General features: G+C 28.6%; 1 protein-coding gene across 1 annotated transcript in view; it reads left to right on the plus strand.

The window, feature by feature from the left end:
* Window positions 1-22,029, plus strand: part of LOC117171575 — an 88,388-nt gene that overhangs the window by 43,174 nt on the left and 23,185 nt on the right. The window contains exons 2-3 of the mRNA XM_033359010.1: window positions 10,939-11,378; window positions 17,897-18,166. Of these exons, the coding sequence (XP_033214901.1) occupies window positions 17,944-18,166 (223 nt within the window). The 5' untranslated portion in view covers window positions 10,939-11,378; window positions 17,897-17,943. The remainder of the gene's footprint in view (window positions 1-10,938; window positions 11,379-17,896; window positions 18,167-22,029) is intronic.

Genomic DNA, 22,029 nt, shown 5'->3' on the forward strand with positions numbered 1-22,029 from the left:
AAATATAGGAAGGGAAGTGAGAAGAGGGAAGATAATGGTACTGGTGAAACTAAAGAAATGGGAACATAAGAGGGAGGTGATGACAAAGAAGAGGTTATTATATGGTAGTCCGGAGAGAATAGAGGATGATTTTACATGGGTAAAAAGGAAGATGCAGTATAAATTAAGGAAAATAGCGGAAGAGGAAAGAAAAAAAGGGAAAGAGAACATGGGTTAAGTATGGGAGAATTCAGATAGATGGAGTATGGTGGGATTGGGATGAAGAAAGGGAAGAGATAGTAAGAAATGAGGTGCAGGGAAACTAGAAGAGGAAGGAATGGGAGATAGGAAAATAAGAAATAGTAAGAAGGAAAAAAAGATGAGAAACGAAAGTAGGGAAGAATGGAAGATTTGTTACTGGAATATAGAAGGATTAGAGAGAAAGGATAATGAGTTTATGAGAAACTTGACACAATGGGATGTAGTCATAATGATGGAGACGTGGTTAGATAAAAAGGGATGGGAAAGAGTAAGGGGAAGGTTACCAAGTGGTTACAGATGGCAAGTGCAAAATGCAAAGAGGAAGAATAAAAAGGGCAGGGCAATGGGAGGTATGGTGATGGGAGTAAGGAATGAATGTATAACAGGGAAAGATAAGAAAGACAGGAATGAACAAGAAGAAGGAGTAATGGTAGAAGAGGCTATGATGGGAGGAGAGAAGTGGAAGGTAGTGGGGATTCATGTGAACGGTAATATGCAGGAAAAAGCAGAGGAGATTAATGAAATGATTGAAGTAAATAAAGAAGAGATTAGGATGATAATAGGTGGTGATTTCAATGCGAAAACAGGAGACAGAGGAGAAAGGGAATGGGGAGAAGAGTAAGGAAGAAAATCCAAAGATAAGGTACTAAATGGGGAGGGAAAAAAGTTGTTCAAGAGCTTGGAGGAGTTGGGATGGTATATCTTAAACGGGAATATAGAAGGGGATGAAAAAGGAGAATATACACGCTCAGGAAGTGAAAGGGGAACAGTAATTGATTATGTGATAGTGGATGATGAGGTAAGAGAGAAGGTTAAGAAACTAGAAGTAGGAGAATATATTGATTCGGATCACTTTCCCTTAATAGTGACATTAGAGGGACAAAAAAGGAATAGCAATATGAGTAAACGTGGAGCAAATGTAAAAAGTATAGGAAAAGGGATTGGTCAAGGGAAGGAAAAGAAAAGTTTAGAGAAAAAATAAAAAATATCAAAATGGGAGAGGAAAATGTGGACGAGGAGATGGAAAAAATGATAGGAGAAATAAAAATAGGATTAGAGTGCACAAACAATAATGAAGTTAGTAAAGGGGGGAATAGAAGTGAGTGGGGAAAAGAAAAAAGTAATGGGGAAGAATATATGAAAAAAAAGAAAGAATATACTGAATTGTGTTATCAAAAGAAAGAGGAAGAGAATAAAAGGTTTGAGGAAGAGGCGGAGAAGGCTAGGACGGAAGAAGAGGTATGGAAGGTAGTACATAGAGAAAGAAAAAGAAGAAAAAGAGTAAAACAAGATATTGAAATGATAGAATGGAAGAAATATTTTTTGGATTTGCTACGAGGAGTAGAGAGAAAAGTTGCAAAGGGAGGAAAATATGGTAGAGAACGAGACGAGGAAGAGGAAATTTCAAGGGAAGAAATAGTTAAAGTTTTAGGAATAATGAAGGATGGAAAGGCACCTGGCATTGATGAGATTCCAAATGAAGTACGGAAATGTGGAGGGGAGGAACTAGAGGAATGGGCATGGATAATGTGTAATAGAGTATGGAGAGGAGAGGGGTGGCCAGAGTTATGGAAAGAAGAATTAGTTATACCAATAGTAAAGAAAGGCAAGGGAGAGGAGGTTAAAGATTATAGGGGGGTGACGTTGCTGCCAACACTGTATAAAGTATATGTAACTATTTTGTCGGAGAGATTGAAGATAGAAGTTGAAGAAAAAAAGATCGAGTCACCGAATCAGACAGGGTTTAGAAAAGGAATGGGGGTAATGGACAACATATATGTTCTGAACTATCTAGTAAATAAGAGAATTAAAAGGGAAAAAGGGGCAATGATAGCAATGTTCGTGGACTTGAAGGCGGTGCTTGACTCATTAGACCGAGGCGAAATAGACAAATTTATGGTAAAGAAGGGGATAAGAGAGGGATTAATAAAGAAAGTATCAGAAATTTTTAGGGAGACAAGAAGCAGGGTAAAGGTAGGAGAACAAGTAGGAGATAGATTCTGGTTGGTGAGAGGTGTGAGACAAGGGTGTCCTCTGAGCCCACTTTTATTTAATTTATTAATATCAGACTTGGAAGAAGAAATGAGGAGAAAGGGTTGGGAAGGAGTTAGGATAGGGAAGGAAAAGATATATACACTGGCATACGCAGACGACATAGTGTCGATGGCAGAGGATGAAGAAGGGATGACGGGATTAATTACAGGATTAGAGAAATACTTAGATGGGTAAAAGCTGAATGTAAATGTAGAAAAGACAAAGATAATGAGGTTTAGCAAAGGAGGAGGAAGGAAGAAAGAATGGTCAGGGAGATGGAAAGGAATAAAGTTAGAAGAAGTCAAAGAGTATAAATATTTGGGATGTATCTTGCAGACGAATGGAGATCATACAGCTCATGTAAGGAGAAGGAGAATGTGGTTATTTGATACGCTGGTATGGCCGGTTTTAGGTTATGGAGCAGAGATATGGGGATGGAAAGAAAGGAAAGATATTGAGAGTTTACAAGAAAGGTATATATGGTGGACACTAGGGGCAGACTGGAGGACGCCAGGATATATGGTGAGAGAAGAAGCGCAAAGGGATAAGTTAAGTATTAGAGCGGGTAAGAGGGTATGGTAATTTGAGACAAAGCTGAGGGAGGGAAAGGGAGTGGAGTTGGCGAGAAAGTGTTTGATGGAGGTAGAAGAGAGGAGAGGGAGGGCGATCGAATTAACGAGGTGGGAAGAAGAAAGGAGGGAGTTCTTTGATGATAGAGAAATAGAAGACGGGACTGGAGTAAACTATGAAGAATTGGAAAAAAGGGAGAGGGAATGACAATTAACAGAAAGATGGGGGGCGATTGAGGAATCAAAATACAATAAATGGTATAATATGATAAAAAAGGAAGGAATGCCAAAGTATTTAGAAAAGGGATGGGGAGAGAGAAGGTGGACCAGAATAGCAAGATTTAGACTGGGAAACGAGGTAAGGGAGAGGATGTACTGGGAAAAAGAAGAGAACAGAATGTGTAGCATATGTGAATGGGAGGAGGAAACATGGGAGCATGTATGGGAAGGATGTAGGAAAGGAATGGAAGATAAAGGAAGCTGGCAAGAAAATGTGGTTAAGATTCTAGGGGAAGATGGTTTAAGAGAAGAATGGATGAAGGAGTTGGAGGGTGCTAGAGGAGCGAACGAGGGAGAATGAAAGAATTCACGTGAAAAAGGTAAATGGGGGTATAAAAAAGTGAAAGAAAAAGGAAACGGAAGTCGCTTAGATTAGAAGCGTGAAAATTGTAAGTAATGGTAAGGTAAAAGTTAAGTAGACTAAGATGTGTTTGCGTTCTCATGCTCTCTCTCTCTCGCTTGCACTCTCGCTTTCGTTCGCTCGCTCACTCGCTTGCTAACAAGTCCTAAATTGCGCTATCGCAGGAAATAGAAATAAGCAGCTAGATATAAGACTTTATGCAAATAGTGGTAAATAATTGTATATATAAAAAGGATAAGATTGTAACAAAATATATAGATTTAAACGGAAAGATTGTAAGGAATGGAAGTCATGTATACCCTTAAGGGACACATTATGAACAAAGAAGAAGAATTATAAACCAGAGTAGATGAATTTTTATAAAACCAAATAGTTTTATTTTCAACCGAAAAAATCAATTTTAAAATAAACTAATAAGTAGTTAACTGGAATACGTTAATTTTCAACGAAAAAGATGAATTTTCTAACAAGAAGATTAATTTCATACCAAAAAAAGACGAATTTTCAACAAAATAAATGAATTTTTAACGAAATAGTTTAATTTCGAACTAAAATCAATTTTTAACCATAAATGCAATAGCTAAATATGAAGTTAAAAAAACTTAATTATCAACAACAACAAAAACAAAACAATTTCCAAACAAGGTATTTAAATTTTTAATCAGTGATGAATTTTCAAATATAATGATGAATCTTTACTGAAATGATCAACCATCAACTGGAACCGTTGAATTTGACACCAAAAAGATGAATTTGCAACTAAAAAGATAAACTTTCAACTACATAGTTGAATTTTGAACTAAAAAATATCAATTTTCAACCAAAAAATCAATAGCACCAATTCTTAAAAAATAGTTAATATTCTAAAAAAATCGACTAATTTTGAACTAAAATGATCAATCTCTAACTGCAATAGTTAAATTTTAAACCAAAAAGATGAATTTTCTACGAAGAAAATTAATTTCCACAAAAAATCCGATTTTTCACACACAAAAGATCATTTTTCAAACAAAAATTGAATAGTTAAATTTTTAGTTAAAAAAAGTACTTTTTATCTAGAGATGAATGTTTAACTGAAGTAATGGAATATTCAACTGGAATAATTGCAAAATAGTTAAAGTTTTAACTATAATAATTAAATTCTCAGGAGAAAAATAATTTTCATTAAAGGAAAAAGCGAATTTTCAACAAAATAGTTCAGTTTTTAACCAAATAAATGAATTTTCAACTAAAATAATAAACCTTCAAGGAAAAAAATAATTTTTCAACAAAAGGGTTTAACTTTTAACCAATAAATGAAATTTTCATTTCCACAAAAATGAATTCTGAACGAAACATGCAGTAGTTGATATTTTAAGCCAAAAAATTTAATTTTTAATCAAAAACAGTTTAATTCAACCAAAAAAAGGACAACTTTTTAACATGAGTTGCATTTTTAAGAATAAAAGATTTTTATATCAAGAAAGAGAATACAATCACAAAAATTATGATAAACAGAAAAAAATGAGTTTTCAACAAAATAGTTAAATACAGTAACATAAAGCTACTTTCATGAATGAAAAATAATTGTTATTGAATTTTATACTGCAATACAAAAAATTAGACACGCTCGCGAAGAGTTCGGTAGAGAACTTGTTCAACTAAAAAAAGGTTCATTTTCAAAAAATAAGATTAATTTTCAACCGAAAAAGAACAATTTTCAACAAAAGATCTAAATTTTCCAGCTAAAAGGTCGAATGTTTTAAAACGCAGTTGAAACTTAAAGCAAACAAGATGATTTTTTCAAAAAAGTTACTTTTCAACTAAGAGAGATGAATTTTCAACGAAAAAAGATAAGTTTTCAACCAAAAATGGAAGTCACATTTCCGAAGAAGAAAACTAATTTGCATAAAAAAAAACGGAATGGTTAAATTTTTAGTTTAAAAAATTAATTTCTAACGAAAAGTGAAACAATTTTTCAACAAAACAATTAAATTTTCAACTAAGGATATGGACCTTTAACCAAAAAATAAATTTTTAAGAATATAGTTCAACTTTCCAAAAGGACCGATCGTCAACAAAATCGATGATCTTTTGATCAAAAACATTGACTTACACAAAATAAACAAGGCAATTTAACTTGTAACAAATTATTTGGATTTTGAGCCGAACAGCTGAATTTTTACGTACAAAATTGGATTATTTTGTCGAAAATTCCACTATTTTATAGAATATTCATCTTTTTGGTTTACAAAATTCATCTCTTTCTACAGAAACTTCATATCTTTTTGTTATAAATGTAACTGTCCGGTTAAAAATTATTCTTTTTAGTGGAAAATTTCTTTTTTTTTTTGCTATTACTTTCTTTAAATTTCATTTTTTTGGTTAATGATTCATATTTTTAATTGAAACTTATTTTTTCGCGGTTAAAAAATAATATTCTCAGGTTGAAAATTTAATTTTTTTGTAGAAAAGTCGTCCTTTTCGTTTGCAAAATCAACAATTTGGTAGAAAATTAAATTATTTGGTATAAAATAAAAGTGTTTTGTATAAAGCTCATATTTCTGGTTAAAAATACAACAAATTGGACGTCTTTTTTACCAAATGATATTTGGAAAATAAGATTTGAGAATTTTTACCAAAAACATGAGATTTTTTCTCATTCTCTAAAATGGTCAGCTTTTTGGCAATTTCTCAATTATGTAGTATTTAAATTATGAAAATCTTAAGGATTTAAAAATTATTTTAATCTTTTTAGTACAAGTTTATTAACCAGAATGCACCTACAATGTGAAAAGAAAAAAAAAATTTATTCTGCAAAGAAAGATTGCTGAACCGAAAGAGAAAAAAAATAATTTCTAAAATCATACAATTTTTGAATTATAATATATCCGAACCAGAAAATTCCCGAATTTAAACAATTACATTTTTTAATCAGTTTTATTTATTTATTCAGACACAATAATAAAATATTTTTAATGTGTAAAGTTCCTAAATTATTGTTTGAATTTAAAAAACTTCCATCCAGAAATATATTTTTTCAATTATTGTTATTTTAAATTCAAATAATAATTTTAAAAACTTCAAACAATAAAAATAATATTTATACAAATATTTGATCATTGTACTTTCAATAAATAATGTTTATTTGAAAACATTTCAATTGTTTAATTGTAATTCTTCGGGAATTTTATTATTTTGAAATTTTATAATTCGGTAATGTTTTATAAACTGTTCGGGAATGTTATAATTCAGGAATTTTCTAGTTCCAGAATTTACAAATTCGGCAATATTATCAATTGCAAGGAATTTTATTATTTGGGAATTTTCTAATTCGAGAATATTATTATTTACGAATGTTTTTACTCGGGAATTTTATTATTTAGGATTCTCAAATTTGGTATTATAAACTGTTCGGAAATTTTATTATTAGAAAATTTTATAATTCAGGAATATCTTATTTGAAAATTTTCTGATTCGAGAATTTTAATGTTCCGAATTTTCAAATTTGGTAATATTAAAAATAATAAAAAGCAACAATGAGGCGTCTACGAGTAGTGAAGAATTGTTAACGGTTTTTCGTTATTCTAACCTAAAATTGGAAACAAAATTTCCGACACTTACAATTTCAAAAATCAATAAAACTTTTACTTACCAACTTCGACGTGTATTAACCACGATCCAAACTCGCGGAATGTTCGAAAATTCAATAGAAAAAATGGTATTATCTCAAAATTATCATAATCCGAACGAAACTTAGAATCGGATCGGCGAAATGAAGTGATATATCGATGAACGTAAGAATGATAAAAACACTTCAACATTCCTAAATTATTATGAAATATTGAGCGCTCACTATTTCGTACATGAATGCAATCGAATACCTAATAAAATTGTTAAAAGTGGTACATTTTTGCCTGTTAACCGGGAGCGCGACGAGACGATTGTTTTGGTTTAACTGTCAACAACTCAACAAGTTTTAACCTGACTCTTTTGCAGAATGGCCAACTGCTCAACTGAAATTCAAAAACGAATATTCAATTTGCGATTATTTACGTTTATGTTCACATTTTCCCTCAAACCTCGTCTGCTTAGAAGGAAAAAAACTTTAAATTGTTGAATTTTATATCGAAGCTTATTATTAGGTGTGACATCTCGACAAAATGTAAAAATTAATCATGTAGCAAATTACATATATTTTTGTTTAGAAGGGTGGCGCAGTATCACCTTTAAATTTTAGCGGGAGAAGAAAATTAATTTGAAAATTTTAATTTAATGCATTTATTAATTTTAGTAAAGTTTTTCTTAGATAACATTAATAGTTAATTAATATTATAACATTAATAGTCGCTACCAAGTTATGGTTATTTTTTATGGTTTAATTAAATAAATCTGGAAAGATTGTTTCGGGTTTGGAAATTAATTAAAGAGTTCAAATCCATTAAACTTAGAAATTGGAAACTTCTTTCACTTTAGTGACAGCGAAATAAATTAAAACAATTAATAATTAATTAATAATTATAAAGGGACGACTGAGAAATCCCGAAAAATAAGATTCCTGACTTTAAAACTTTCGAATAGTAAAATTTCCGAATTAGAAAATTATTGCCGAATAGGGTTGTTTCCAAAGTCAGATATCATTTTTCCAATAAATGGATCTTATAGTATATACAATTCTAATGATAAAAACGCACATAAAATATTTTTAACACATTGTTTACTATTTTTAATTTAATGTTAAAATATGAATTTTCTATCACAATGTCGATTGGATGGAGGGTGCCTTTGACGTCAAGGGGGTAGGATTTTCCACCAATCACAGCTCACGTGTCAGTGTTTCTCAAATATCTTTTCCTGTGTTTATGTTTTCTTTTGGTTATGTGCACATAGAAAATTTAAGTCGCAAAATATTGTTTAAAAAACATTATAAACATTGGAAAAACATTTAAAACCAAAACTTTTGTATAAAGAATTCATTTAAAAAGTACTTGAATGTAGTCATGTTTACTGAACAATTAAATAAAAATTACTGACTCTTAAACCAAATATTACAACTGGGTAACTTTTTTGTCACATAATCTTTAACGAATAAAGGTATCAAATCAAAATAGTCAAAATTGACAGTAGACCGTGGCCTAACCTCTTTATCATGAGTTTCGCATCGTCACATTGATAGATCATTATGAAAACCGCTTTCAATTTTTAATAATTTTTTTCTGCTGAATGACACAAATGAAAAAAATTATAACGCACCTTCGATTAAAATTAAAATTATGTATTACAAACTTATTTTATCTAAAATCGCGAAACAACCCTATTTAAACGATGAGAACATTTTTTAAAAAGAATCATTTGTTTATTAAAAAATACAATAATCAAATATTTTTATCTAAAAATAAATTTTTAATGTTTAAAGTTTCTGAAGTTATTATTTTAATTTAAAATAGCAATAATTGAACAAATGTATTTCTGGATGGAAATTATTGTTATTTTAATTTCAAACAATAATTTTAGAAACTTTAAACATTAAAAATAATTTTTCTGAATACTTGATTATTGTATTTTTAATCAATTAATAATATTTATTAAAGAAATTTGTACCTGTTTAAATACGAGAATTTTATCATTCGGGTATTTTCAAGTTTGGACATTTTATAATTCGACAATTTTCATCGGAAATTTTCCCGTTCGGGAATTTTATTATTCGGAAATTTTACAGTATCTAGAATTTTACTTTTCGGGATTTTTCAGTCGTCTTATTATTTACAATAAGTAAACGAATACTTTAAAGTCGTTAAAACTATAAACAGTAATCATATTGACAATCGAGATCAAAATTGTAAAATAGTTGGTGGATTTGACTTTAGGGTACAAAATAATTGAATTCAATCAGTTAATAATTAAATCTGATACTTTAGCACATAATGGTGACCCTTTTTAGAAATTTATTGATTCTGTAAAAAATTGCACAATTTCTGAGGTGTAATACATTTAATAAAATATATTACAAAACCAGTTTCCCAATACACATCAAATTTAAATGAAGATTTGAATGATTCATGGCACATGGTATTTAATTAAAGACATTTTATTACATTTTGAATACAAGAATTGTTTAAAACAATTTTCGACTGCGATTTTAACCAAAGATAAAGCACAATAATTTACAACCAAGTAGTATTATTGTAGAATTTTTAATCAAAAAGTATTAACAATTAACCATAAAAGCTGGATTTTCTTATTGGGTTAGAATTAAGCTCGCATTTATTATAATTGTGCCAAAAATCAGGTCTCTAAAAAAATATTGCGAATGATATTTATAATAGAAATAATATAAATATTAGTCATGCCTTATGACAGAAAAAAACATTCTTTTCTATGGAGAAACTTTAAAATGTACTCTTTTTTATTAATTATTTAAAAATATTATTATAATATCTTTTTAATATATCTACAGCATTTTATTATTGCATACAATTAGGTTTTTTCATACAATTTTTTAATTAATTCTGTATGATTAAAATAAATTTAATTTAAATCGTTGAATATTTAAAAGTCAAGGCTTGATTCACAAGGAAAACATTCCCTAAAACTCTATGTTTTCCAATTTTGAAAATATGTAAATAAATCTGAAAATTTAGTTATTTGTTTAAAAAACTTTTTTAAACGATTTCAACCATAGATAATTTTTCTTCTACAATTGGAAACAGTAAAGTTATAAAGAATCTTTTTTCTGAACAAATAAGCTATCATTGAATACAATTCAACAATTTTTTAAAGAGTGGTAAGAAGCGATAGAAAGAAAAAATTAATTTTCGAAAAAAATAAAAGGGGGGAGGGAGTTTCTCAAAACAGGGGAAAATTGAGGGATTCTTCAAAAAGGGAGAAAGAGAGGAATAGGGGAAAAAGTGTGAAGTCTGGAATTTATTTATGGAAATAATGAATTTAAAAAAAGAGATTTTTGCAATATGTTTTATTAATGTTTATAGGCGTAGAAAAAATCTGTGTATATTTAAAATTTTTCAAATAATCGAGATTTTTTTCTCTTTTAAGAAACACCATCATTAATAATAAAATCCTTAAACAATTAAGTGTAATTAAATATTCCTTTCCAAGATTTATCATTTAGATCTTACTGCAAGTAATACTTTAAAGCCAGATTTACCCCGTACCTTCGTCCACTTTATCCCGTACGGGCATACGGCGTATTACAACCGACTTCACCTCTAGCCGACTTTACCCCGTACTTTAGACGACTTTACCCCGAACTCTAGCCGACTTTATCCATATCCTGACCCTATCTGACGGTTTTAAAATCGTTAAGCTTCAACTGTTATTTAAGAGAGTTTATTTTTTATTGTATTTTCAAATATCGTATATTAAAGGAGAAAAGGGTGGAATTAAAAAAAAGAAAACGCCGGGAAATAGCGAAAAGACTGTGACCCCTGAAAATGATTGGTCTTTTTTTAATTCCAGGGTCGACCACGAAGTCGAGCATGCTTCAGTGATTTGAATTGGAAAGAGCGTGGAAGGAGTTTCTTCTCAAAACGTGGAAGGGAATTCACGAAAAACGGCGAACCACTACGGCACTTATTATCATCCGAGCTCTTACGCTTACAGCCAGGGTCCACCGAGCATCTACAACGGCTGCCATCAGGCGAATGGTTACATTCCACACCAGTTCCAGGAGGACTACAGGCCAATATACTTTTACGTAGCCCAACCCTACACGATTCCATATACCTTCGCCAAAAGGCCAAGACCTTCTTCTCTTCAAAAGCCAGGAAAGCCGAGGAGCAACTGCCGTGTCAAGTTTTCCAAAAAGTTAAATACAGCTGAATTCGATCAGAAAGTCAAGCAGGGCGAGTTCTCCAAGAGTCTCAACCAGGCTCACTTTGCTCAGACTCAGGCGCAAGGTAAATACCTACTCCCTACTCCTACTCTCAAGTCCCAACCATCTCCAGATTCGCCACAGAGAAATCATATTAGGACTACAAGTTAATTCAGTGCCTTTACTTTGATGCCTTAATTGTCAATCTTGGTCAAACTTGAATTTTTTCTCCCAAAGGTAGTTTTAAAGGGAAAACCTTAAACTTCAAAAAACAATCTAATAGGTGGCGGCCCTGTGGACTCGAGTTCAAAAATCATTAGTGAATAGCGTCCGACAAGGAGCATTTGAGGTAATCAATCCTTTTTGCATTCTAATTAAAAAATCACCATTGCGAAAACTTTGGAACTAATTTTTTCAAGTTTTATAGGTCACTGCACCTTCTCCTTAGACTGACGAAATTATTTCGATCGCTTCAACTGCATTTTTAAAAATTGGAATGCAAAAAGAATGTAATGTTTTAAATGTTTCTTGTCGGGCACCATTGTATTCATTAATGATTTTTTAGATTAGGTCCGCAGGACCGCCACCTACCATATTGAGTTTAACCTTTCAGGTGCATTGTGGGTGTCTGAGACCCTAAGTAATTTTCAAACTCTTATAAACCATACTTAATTCGAAGAAATTGAGTAAGTGTCGCCATCTAGCTTTAGTTAGAGACACTAAATGTAAGTAAAGTCATTTAGTATACTGCGTAAAGCTTTAATCTATTAGCAGCAGCTGCTGAAAGTAGAGTTAAAAAAATCGTCGGGTATAAGACACCTAGTGTGCACTTAGTGAGTGAAAAAGTAATTTTTGAGAAAATTTTGATGTTGAAATTTTATTGATTTTTGTTTACTTTCTAAAATAAGAATATCATATAAAGTGAAATAATTTTTTTTCTCGATTATTTCATACTTTTTTTCTTTGTAGATGGCTTATAACTTACGGCAGCGCGTCATGCGCAAATAAATATCTTTTTTGAAAGCATCCATGTTGCAATATTTCTTTCATGAAAGTAGACTATTTCCAAAATATAGTCATAAATTTTCAGGTTAAAATAATTAAAATTGCGTGAGTTATGAATTTTTAGGTAAAAAAAACTTTTTTTCACTTTTTTCAATCATTTTTTTATCAGATCTAAAGTAAATAAATTGCTATAAAATTAACTCTACATTATAAAAGATACCTTAAACTATATCAGTTAATTTTATTTTGACAAAATATTCATTAAGGGTTACACAATACATGAATAAATACGCTGGGGTGTTAAACACCCACGATGCACATTACCGTGAAAAAAACCGCGGAAAAAACTTCAAGTTTGATGCCAATTAAAAAACACACATTTTATTAACAAATCAAATTACATTTGATTTATATTTTAAAGGTTACAAAAACAAAATCACCGCGATTATTCCACTATCATAATTCATTACAAAAGACCTAAAACTCGGTTAGGTTGCACCGATTTATTGCTACATTCTTTTCATAAAATATGTTTGAAGATATTGAAAGGATTGAAGAAATGATTTTAAAGAAAATAACATTATGGTCAAACAATCTTTTTTTCCTTTGTCTGAACCAGGGTCACTTTGCTATCAGACTCAGGGACAAGGTAAACCTATCTTCTCTCTAATTCTCCCAACTACCAATCATCTACAGAGAGAAATCATATTATAACCTTAATAATGAATGCCAATTAAAAACAGACATTTTATCAAGAAATAAAATTAAATTTACTTTATAAATTAAATGTTATAAAAATAAAAGTATTGCAATTATTCCAGTATCATAATTTATTTCAAAATACCTAAAACTCGGATAGGCTGAAGCAATTTATTGCTGCATTCTTTAAATAAAATATTTTTTAATTCTTGAAAGGATTAAAGAAATTATTTAAGAGAAAATAATCTTATAGTCAATCGAACATTGTTTTTCTTTTGTTTCGACAAAACTAACTTTTCCTACTCCCTACTTACTCATTTACCTACAATCTCCAAAGAAAAATTATATAATCTTAATGCTGAATGTAAATTAAAAATAGTAGAAACAAGATCATAGATATATTTACAAAGGAAACTTACTATTCGAATCAATTAGAAGAGATTGTCTGTCGATATCATTATAGTTCATTTATACCTGCGCTCTCTTTGTATTTTATCTCTGAAATTGAAGTTCAGATTTATATCTTGACCACTGAAAACATTGTTTTAGTTTAAATGTTTGAATCTATTTCAAATAAGGCAGGACTAGGGTGAACCGAAAAAATGCAATTTTTCCGTTTTTCGATCACGATAGAAAAATCTTATTCTATATATAAAAACAGATTTCTTGTCTTTGTTTCTTCAGATTTTTAAAACCACACCTTCCCTTACCAGAAATGATTTGAAGTTTGAAAGTTCGAAAAAAGTGAATTTTTTCGACAGTTATCTTCATAATCACTTCTCCATGTTCAAATTCCTTCATCGTAATATGCTATATGATTTTAAAAACATTGATCTAAAGTGCTTAAAAGACGTAAAAAGTTTTTTTCCCATTTCTTCTTTTTACATGTCTTTTATAACATAAATTTTAGGCAATTCCCCCCCCCCCCCCGTTGACAAACGTTAATTTGGTTATTGAATGTAATTGAATTTGTAAACTGAGAAAGGTAATTTTTCTAGTTGATTTTTTTGCTAAATTATTAAACTTTCGAAACAAAATTACGAATTTTCTATACGAAAAAGTTGAATTTTTTGACAAAAAAAAGATAAAAAAGTTAATTTTATACCATAAAAGACGAATTTCAAACAAAATACAAGAACTCTCAGCCCAAAAGTTGAATTTTTACTTTAAAAAACGAACCATTTTCACACAAAGTTGAAATGGGTAAATTCTTAATTACCAAAGTAATTTTTCGACCGAAAAAAGGACTTTTCAAAAAAAGATTTCAATTTCCAACCAAAGCAATGAATTTTTACCTAAAATTTTAAATCGTCAACAAAAAAATACATGTTTAAGAAAATATTTCAACTGTTAAACCTAGCTGTTGAATTTTTAACTGAATAGATGAGTTTTTAAATAAAAATATTTATTTTCTACCGAAAAATAAATAAATGTTTAACACAATTCTAAAAATCTCAACCCAAAAGATGAATTTTCAGCTAAAACATAAGAATTTTCAAACAAAAATATCAAATTGCTACCAACAGAGACAACTTTTTAATAAAATTCAAGAATCCTCAACCAAAAAGTTGAATTTGTAATAAAAAAAAATTTTTTTAACAAAAAGATAATCTAATACCGAAAAACGACGATTTTTTAAAATAAAATTCAAGAATTCTCAACCAAAAAGTGGAATGTTCAACTAAAAAAGATTAATTTTTAAACAAAAAGAATAATTTACCACACAAAAAAGAAGAATTTTTAACAAAATTCAAGAATTCTGAACCAAAAAGTTGAATTGTCAACTAAAAAATCTGCGTCTTTTCGGGTAATGTTGGAATTTTCTGTTTTCTGCATATTACTTACGAGAAATAAAAGCAAAATTACGAGTCCTATTGGAAAATGTTGAAAAAAAATTTTGTAGGATTTTTCAAAAGCTGTAATTTATCTGTGAGACTTTTTTTTCGTATTTTGCGCCGTTCGGTTCAAAATTGGAATATTATAGTGTCAAATTTCGGGCAATTCTAATACTTTTTCAATCATAAATTATGAGGATTTAATAAATTATTCTAAAAATTTTTTTTGTTTGAATAACTTTTTTCTATCAATTTGTTTTCGTAACTTTTGTCGTTTTTTCATAAATTTTTTTATTTTATTATTTTATTTTTAATGTTATTTTTCACGAATGAAACAAAAGGTACGCGTCCGATCAAAAAGTGATTATTAATGAATTTGTAGATCCTTTTTGAAATCACAGTTTTTGTTAAATCATCTTTTTTCGCATCCTGCATAGTTGTAACACAAAATGGAATGTTTGATTTTTCATTATTTTTGTGCAATCAAAATTAGAATTTTTAGTTTTCGAAGAAAATCCAAAAAGTTGTTATGGTAATCTTGTAGAGCTTTCAAAAAGCAATTTTTTTTCTTCACTTGACTTTATTTTTCATGTCGTGCGTTTTTTGTGTTAAAATTTTGATTTTCTATTGATTAATTTTTTTTAAAATGCTATAACACTTGAGAATTTTATTTTTATCGAAAAAAGTCATAAGGATAAGTTGCTTGGCTTTCTGAGTACTATGAAGAGCCGCACATAAAATTTTTAAATATAAAAAAATGGTCAAAAAATTTTGAAAATTGGTAGAATTGAGTAAATTTAGAAGAATATAAAAGAATTTAAAAGGATCTAGAATAAATAATTCAGAATCCAGGGCAACTTACAAATAAATTGTAAAAGATAGTTGAAAATCTCTTCAAATCTTTAAAACCCTACGAAGTCAGTCATGCCTGAGGGAAAATTCTTTTATATAAAATATTTCAGTATTTGAAAACCTTCAAACCACTGAAAATTTTTTTTTAATTTTAGGAGTATTAAAAAATTTTCCTAAAATTTTTCGAATCCTTTGACATCCTTTGAAAGTCCTTGAAACGTTTTAAATCCCTGGAAAACGCCTGAGAATCTTTTACAATACCCTCAAGTATTTCAAATCCTTTTAAATCCCATTAAATGACTGAAACCAATAAAAAATGTCTTTGTAATCTTTTAAAATAATCCAAATTATTTAAAATCCTTTACACTTCTCTCAAATTTTTTAAAGCTCTTGAAACTGCCAAGGAATTAAATAAAGTATACGTCAGAATATTTCAAATCTTTTAACCATGATATCAATTGATCCTCAGAATAAATTAAATGAAAACATCTAAAAAATTTAAAAAATCCATTGAATTAAGTAGAAAAGAGTACTTTTATAGAAATTCGAATGAATTAAAATCTTTAAAACCCTACGAAGTTTCTCACTTCTTATGAATAAATTCTTTAAAATCCAATCAAATATTACAAAATGCCATGATATTCTATGATAATATTTTCTGAAATCATAGAATATGATTTCAGAAAATCATATTCTATCAGAAATCATAGAATATGTTAAAACCTCATACTTCCTGTAAATTCTTTCATGCCTTCATAAATTCTAGAAAATTCTTTATCCCATTATATTCAAAAGCTTTAAAATCAATTCAAATTAATAAAATTCATTAAGAAATCCTTGGAATCTTTCTAAGTCCCCTAAAATACTTTAAATTAAAAGCTCCTTAAAATGTCTTAGAAGCTTTAAAAATACCCAAAAATCATAAAAATTTCGAAAAAAAATAAAATCTATTCAACATTTCTCGGAACCTTTATAAATACCGCGAAATATTTTAATGAATGCAAGATACTTAAAAAATATTTATATACCTGAAATGAATAGTGATTAACCCACGAATTAATTTATTGAACACAATAATTCACACAATAATACGATAATCATGAAAAATATTTCTTTACTTTTTGACGAACCTAAGTCATGTTTTTTTAATATTTCGATATGCCTTCTTAGATTTCCATGCGTCTTTATGTTATAATAAAGGTATAAAAAGGATCAATTGAATAAAATTTTACATTTTTTAAGCACTTTAGTTTACAATTTTTTTTTATTTTCAAGTAAAATTGTGACTACTTGAGTTATTGAGATAAACGAATATATACATGGGAACGGGGAAATTATTCTAAATGAGATAACCGTGGAAGCAGCATTGAAGTATGTCGAAAAATTAATTTTTTTCGAACTTTCAAACTTCAAATCATTTCTGTTTAGGAAATATATCGATTTGAGATAGCATGAGATTTTTTTCTGTCCTGATCAAAAAATTAAAAAAATTTTTTTCTGCTAGACTTATTTTTTCATCGATGAAATATGTTGTCTATTAGAGATGACAGAAAATCATGAGAACCGTATAGTTTTGACCTAATGTAGACATTGGAACTTTCTTTCTAGATTCTGTCGATTTACAGAAAAAACCTAGTTATATTTTTGTCAATTTTTTTTTAAATTTGTCCTATAAGGAAGATATCCTGCAATCTCAAAATTTTGTTCCCAGGAGAATTTTTTTTTACAAAATCTATTATTGTATTTTTTTCGAAAATAACGAAAGTAACAAAAAGAAAAGTTTGAACTTTTTTTTAATAATAAAAAAACTGTTATTATAATTATTATTATGCTACTATAAAAAATTCTAATATCTGTATTAGGTCAAAAACTATAGAATTAAAAAGAAAAATTTGGGAGTTGAAAAAAATAGAAGTAAAGATTCAAATATTCGCAACTTTTTGGAAACTTTTTGGTATAGCAAAATCTATTCTTATTGTTAAAATATTTCGTTTGCGTGATGAATTAAGAAAAAAAAATTCTATGCAAATTTTCTATTTTAGAAATGATAATAGTGTAACATAGAAACAGTTTACAGATTATTATTGTAACATTCTCAAATAAATTATTTATATTTATACATATTTATATTTGTTTATATTTATATAATATACTTCAAACATATAATTTTTAATTTAATTTTAGTTATGATTTAATTCTAATTTTTGTTCAGTTGTTGCAACCTTTCCTAAGCCCGAGCCAGTTGTAAGTGATACCAGAATGACGTCCATGTTTCGAAGAGGTACAATATTTGCAACATTCTTCCTCTCCTTACTGAGTGGCGGATTACTCTGCGGAGCCCTCGTGACCCAACATTGGATAGAAGCAAAACCATGGATTCCTGATGGTCCCAAAAATAGTGCTGGAAAAATCCACTTTGGATTGTTAAACGGCACAAAAGAGCTCAATTATGGTTACGGCTGGAGAACGCATCATTTTTCCGGTATGATTTTTATCAATAAAATTTTATATCCTCAGAATCCATTATATTCATGTTTCTCGACAAGAACAGTTTTTCAGCGCGTAAAGTAACTCACCGATAAATGAGAGAACACTTTAGAGAATTCTTCTGATTTTCTTGAATGCAAAGTGCTCTCGACTTGGCGGTACAAAGTGGTACGAATTTGAAATTTAAACTACTTTTTAAGTTTAGACTTCAGATAAATAAAAGATGGGCTTGAAAACAAAACGGAAGATGATTTTGAACATGAACTAGATTTAATGCTGGGAGTTTGCGAAGTTGTGATAATTAATTCAAAGAAGATTTTATTTATAATAATAAAAAAATTGACTTCAAATAAAAAGACGAATTATCAACAGAATAAAAGTATTTTCTAACAAAAAAAGACTTTTAAACAAAATAGTGTGATTTTCAACAAAGCAATTTAATTTTTTTTAAATAGTTAGATTAGTAACCAGATAGTTGAACCTAAGTAAAAGGGATGATTTTTCAACTAAACAGATGCATTTTCAACTAAATAGTTGAATTTTCAAATACAAAGATGAATTTTCCATCCAAAAAGACGAATATTCAACAAAACCATTTTTTAAAGAAAAAGACAAGTTTTTAAAAAAATACTTCAGTTTTTTACAGAATACAGGAATTTTTAATTAAAATTATAAACCTTAAAAAAAAGACTTTTGTTATCAGGGAGTTCAACTTTTGATCAATTAGTTTAATAATTAAAAAACCATAAATAATCAACGAGAAATGTATTAGGTAATTATTAATTTTAAAAGATTATAATTTTAAATAATAATCAGTTGTATTCAACCAAACAGATGAATTTTCAACAAAAGAGTTGAATTTCCTACCAAAAAAGATTACTAAAAAAAATAGTGCAATTTTCAACAAAATAGTCGAATTTTAAATAAAATGGTTTAATTTCTAACCAAATAGTTGAATTTTCAAAAACAATCTAATTAATTGTCAATCAAAAAATAAAATTACATTTATAACCAAATTCTTCAACTTTCAAAGAAAAGGGAGGACATTTTTACCAACCGAAAATTCAGCAAAGTAGTTACATTTTGAACAAAAAATGTCTTATTAATCAAATAGTTGAATTTTAAATGAAATAGGTGAAATTTTCTAGCAAACAGACAAAGTTTTAACCAAAGTGATGAATGTTAAAAAAATCTAACCAAGCAGTTCAATGCAAAATGTGATAGTTGATAATAAAATTAATTGAAAAACGATTTAAATTCTTCATAAAAAAAGTTGAATTCAACGAAAAAACAAAAAAATTTTCTACAAAACAGTTGAATCCTCAACCAAAACAAATCAGTTTTTATCTAAGATGAATTTTCAAACTAAGAGGAAATTTCAACAACGAAGTTGTATTTCCAACCAAAAAAGAATTTTAAAACAAGAGAGAAAAATAATGTCAACCAAATTGTTGATTCATTAAGCCAACAAGCGGAAATTCTCTACAAAATAGTAGAATTTTTCTACAAAATAACTTAGGTTTTATACCTAAGGAAAATTTTTTTAAATAAATGATACATCTCCAACAAAAAATTGCATTTTTAACCAATGAATTTGACATTTAAAGGAGAAGTTCAATTTTCAATAACAAATATGTATTTTCAAAGAAAAATGTAATCGTTGATAAATAATTCAAAGCAGATTTTAATTTGAAATCAAAAATAGTGAAACTCAACAAAAATTACGATTTTTCAAAAAAAATAGTTGTTTTTTCTATCAAAAAAATATAATTTCCAAAAGAAAAAGAAAATTTTCAAGCCAACGAGAATAATTTTCTACAAAACAGTATTTATTTTCAACAAATCTTTAATATATAACCAAATAGTGGAATTTTTAACTAGAAACTATTAATTTGCAACCAAAACTAGAAAATTTCAATTTTCATTTCAATTAACTAATTTTGGAATGGATGAAAAACTAAACATCAACAAAATAATTAAATTTTCTAACAAAAGAAATGAAACGTCAACGTATAAAATAAATTTTTAATGAAGTAGTTCAACTTTGGACTAATTAGTTGAATTTTCATCCTAGAAGATTAATTTTCCACAAAAAAACGAATTTTCAACCAAATAGTTGAATTTTCATCTAAAAACTCAATTTTCACCCAAAGACGGAATGGTTAAATTGTCAGTAAAAAAAGATTTTTCTATTAGGAAAAAAAAATACTTTTATGACAAAATAGTGTAATTCTCAACAAAACAGTTAAATTTTCAATAAAATTAAATTTTTTAATAAAAAGTAAAATTTTCAATAAAAAATTAATTATCAATCGAACAGTTACACTTTCAACCAAATAGTGGAACTTTAAAGGAAAAAGTATGGCAAAATGTGTTTTTCCTATTTTCAACAAAAAAAAAAAATTAGAAAGTTATAAGTATTTGAGTTCTTTGATTTGTTACAAAAAAACATGAAGTTTTTTCTTTAAACAGTTAAAAATTTTGAACTAATTCAGATAATTATCGGATTCATTCTGATTACTAGCAATTTTGGTAAATATTGAAAAATATAAAAAAAAGGTGGGGTTTTCAAAATGCCTTCTTTCTTTAATAGGACAATATTTTAAAAATTCTGCTGATATACGGAAAGTATCCTATCAGTTTTAATTCGGCTAAAATATTTTTGTGGTCAATGGAAATTTTGTTCCTGAAAATATGATTTTTCAATTTTTCTTATAAATGATGCAAGATATCACGAAACAGTGAAAGGTATTTTTTTAGACTTGCAAACATCTATGTTCTCATTTTGTCTTATTTTTTGATTGTGAGAAGAATGAGAAAATTCGATTTTAAGAAAAAAAATCTCCTGGTCACAAAAGTTATTTAGCCTGCATAAAAGTCACAGGTTTGAATTGCTTATGGAAGTACAAATTTTTAAAAAATTAAGAAGGAATAAAAGTGTAGATTTTTTGAGAAAATTGATTTTATTATTTTTTTTTTAGAAAATTCTCCGCCATTTTATTGATTTTGAAACCTTTTTAAATTATTCGGTTAATTTCGAAAGAAATTTCGAAAAGTTTTTTTTTGTAGGGTTTCGTAGCCCTGGGCAGAAATTACTATACTTTTGGTCGGGTGTCCGTTCGTCTGTCCGTCGTACGGACTAATGTGGAAATAGTGAACTAAATTGAAAAAAAATAAGGAAGGGCCCAAAATATAAGCACCTAAAGCTACGAAACCCTTCCTTGTAGGCACTCTTCACATACTTTGACTATTTTTTTAAGGAAAGCATTAAGTGCAATACCCATAATTTTTTTTGTTCGAAAATCGAAATAATGCTTTTCACCTTATTTCCTCTAAAAAACTTCAGACTTCATATCGATAAATGAAGCGCCTGAAAACAAAAGAAAAAGATGATTTTGAATATAAACTAGATTCCAAGAGCAGAAAAGATTCCTGGAATTGCTGGAAATTTGCGAATTTGTGGAATACTCACGTTTTGCGATGCTGCATTCCTAGATTCGTCAGTCTTCTCGTTGGGAACAAGTTTGCATGTTTTATCTGGATTTTCTTTTCGTATGTGCGCAAGCATGCGTCTCCAAACCAGTTTTGATACAACTCGCACGTGTTATAAAATAGCCTATCATGACATAACATACACCTAACATATCTTACCAGAAATACCTAAAAACAGAAATAAAAATGCAAGAATACGATTGCCTTTCTGATTCATTAACTTGAATTCAGATTCATAGTTAATAGTCATTTGTCAGGCCCAGAAGAAAGTTCTGATTGAATAAAATCTCGATTTCGGTTGAGGAATTTAATAGGAAATACCACTGCGAAGTACTATGGATATATTTACTATGGGTGTATTTATTT

The sequence above is a fragment of the Belonocnema kinseyi genome, chromosome 4 (assembly GCF_010883055.1).
Source record: "Belonocnema kinseyi isolate 2016_QV_RU_SX_M_011 chromosome 4, B_treatae_v1, whole genome shotgun sequence".
In the NCBI taxonomy this organism is placed as follows: domain Eukaryota; kingdom Metazoa; phylum Arthropoda; class Insecta; order Hymenoptera; family Cynipidae; genus Belonocnema; species Belonocnema kinseyi.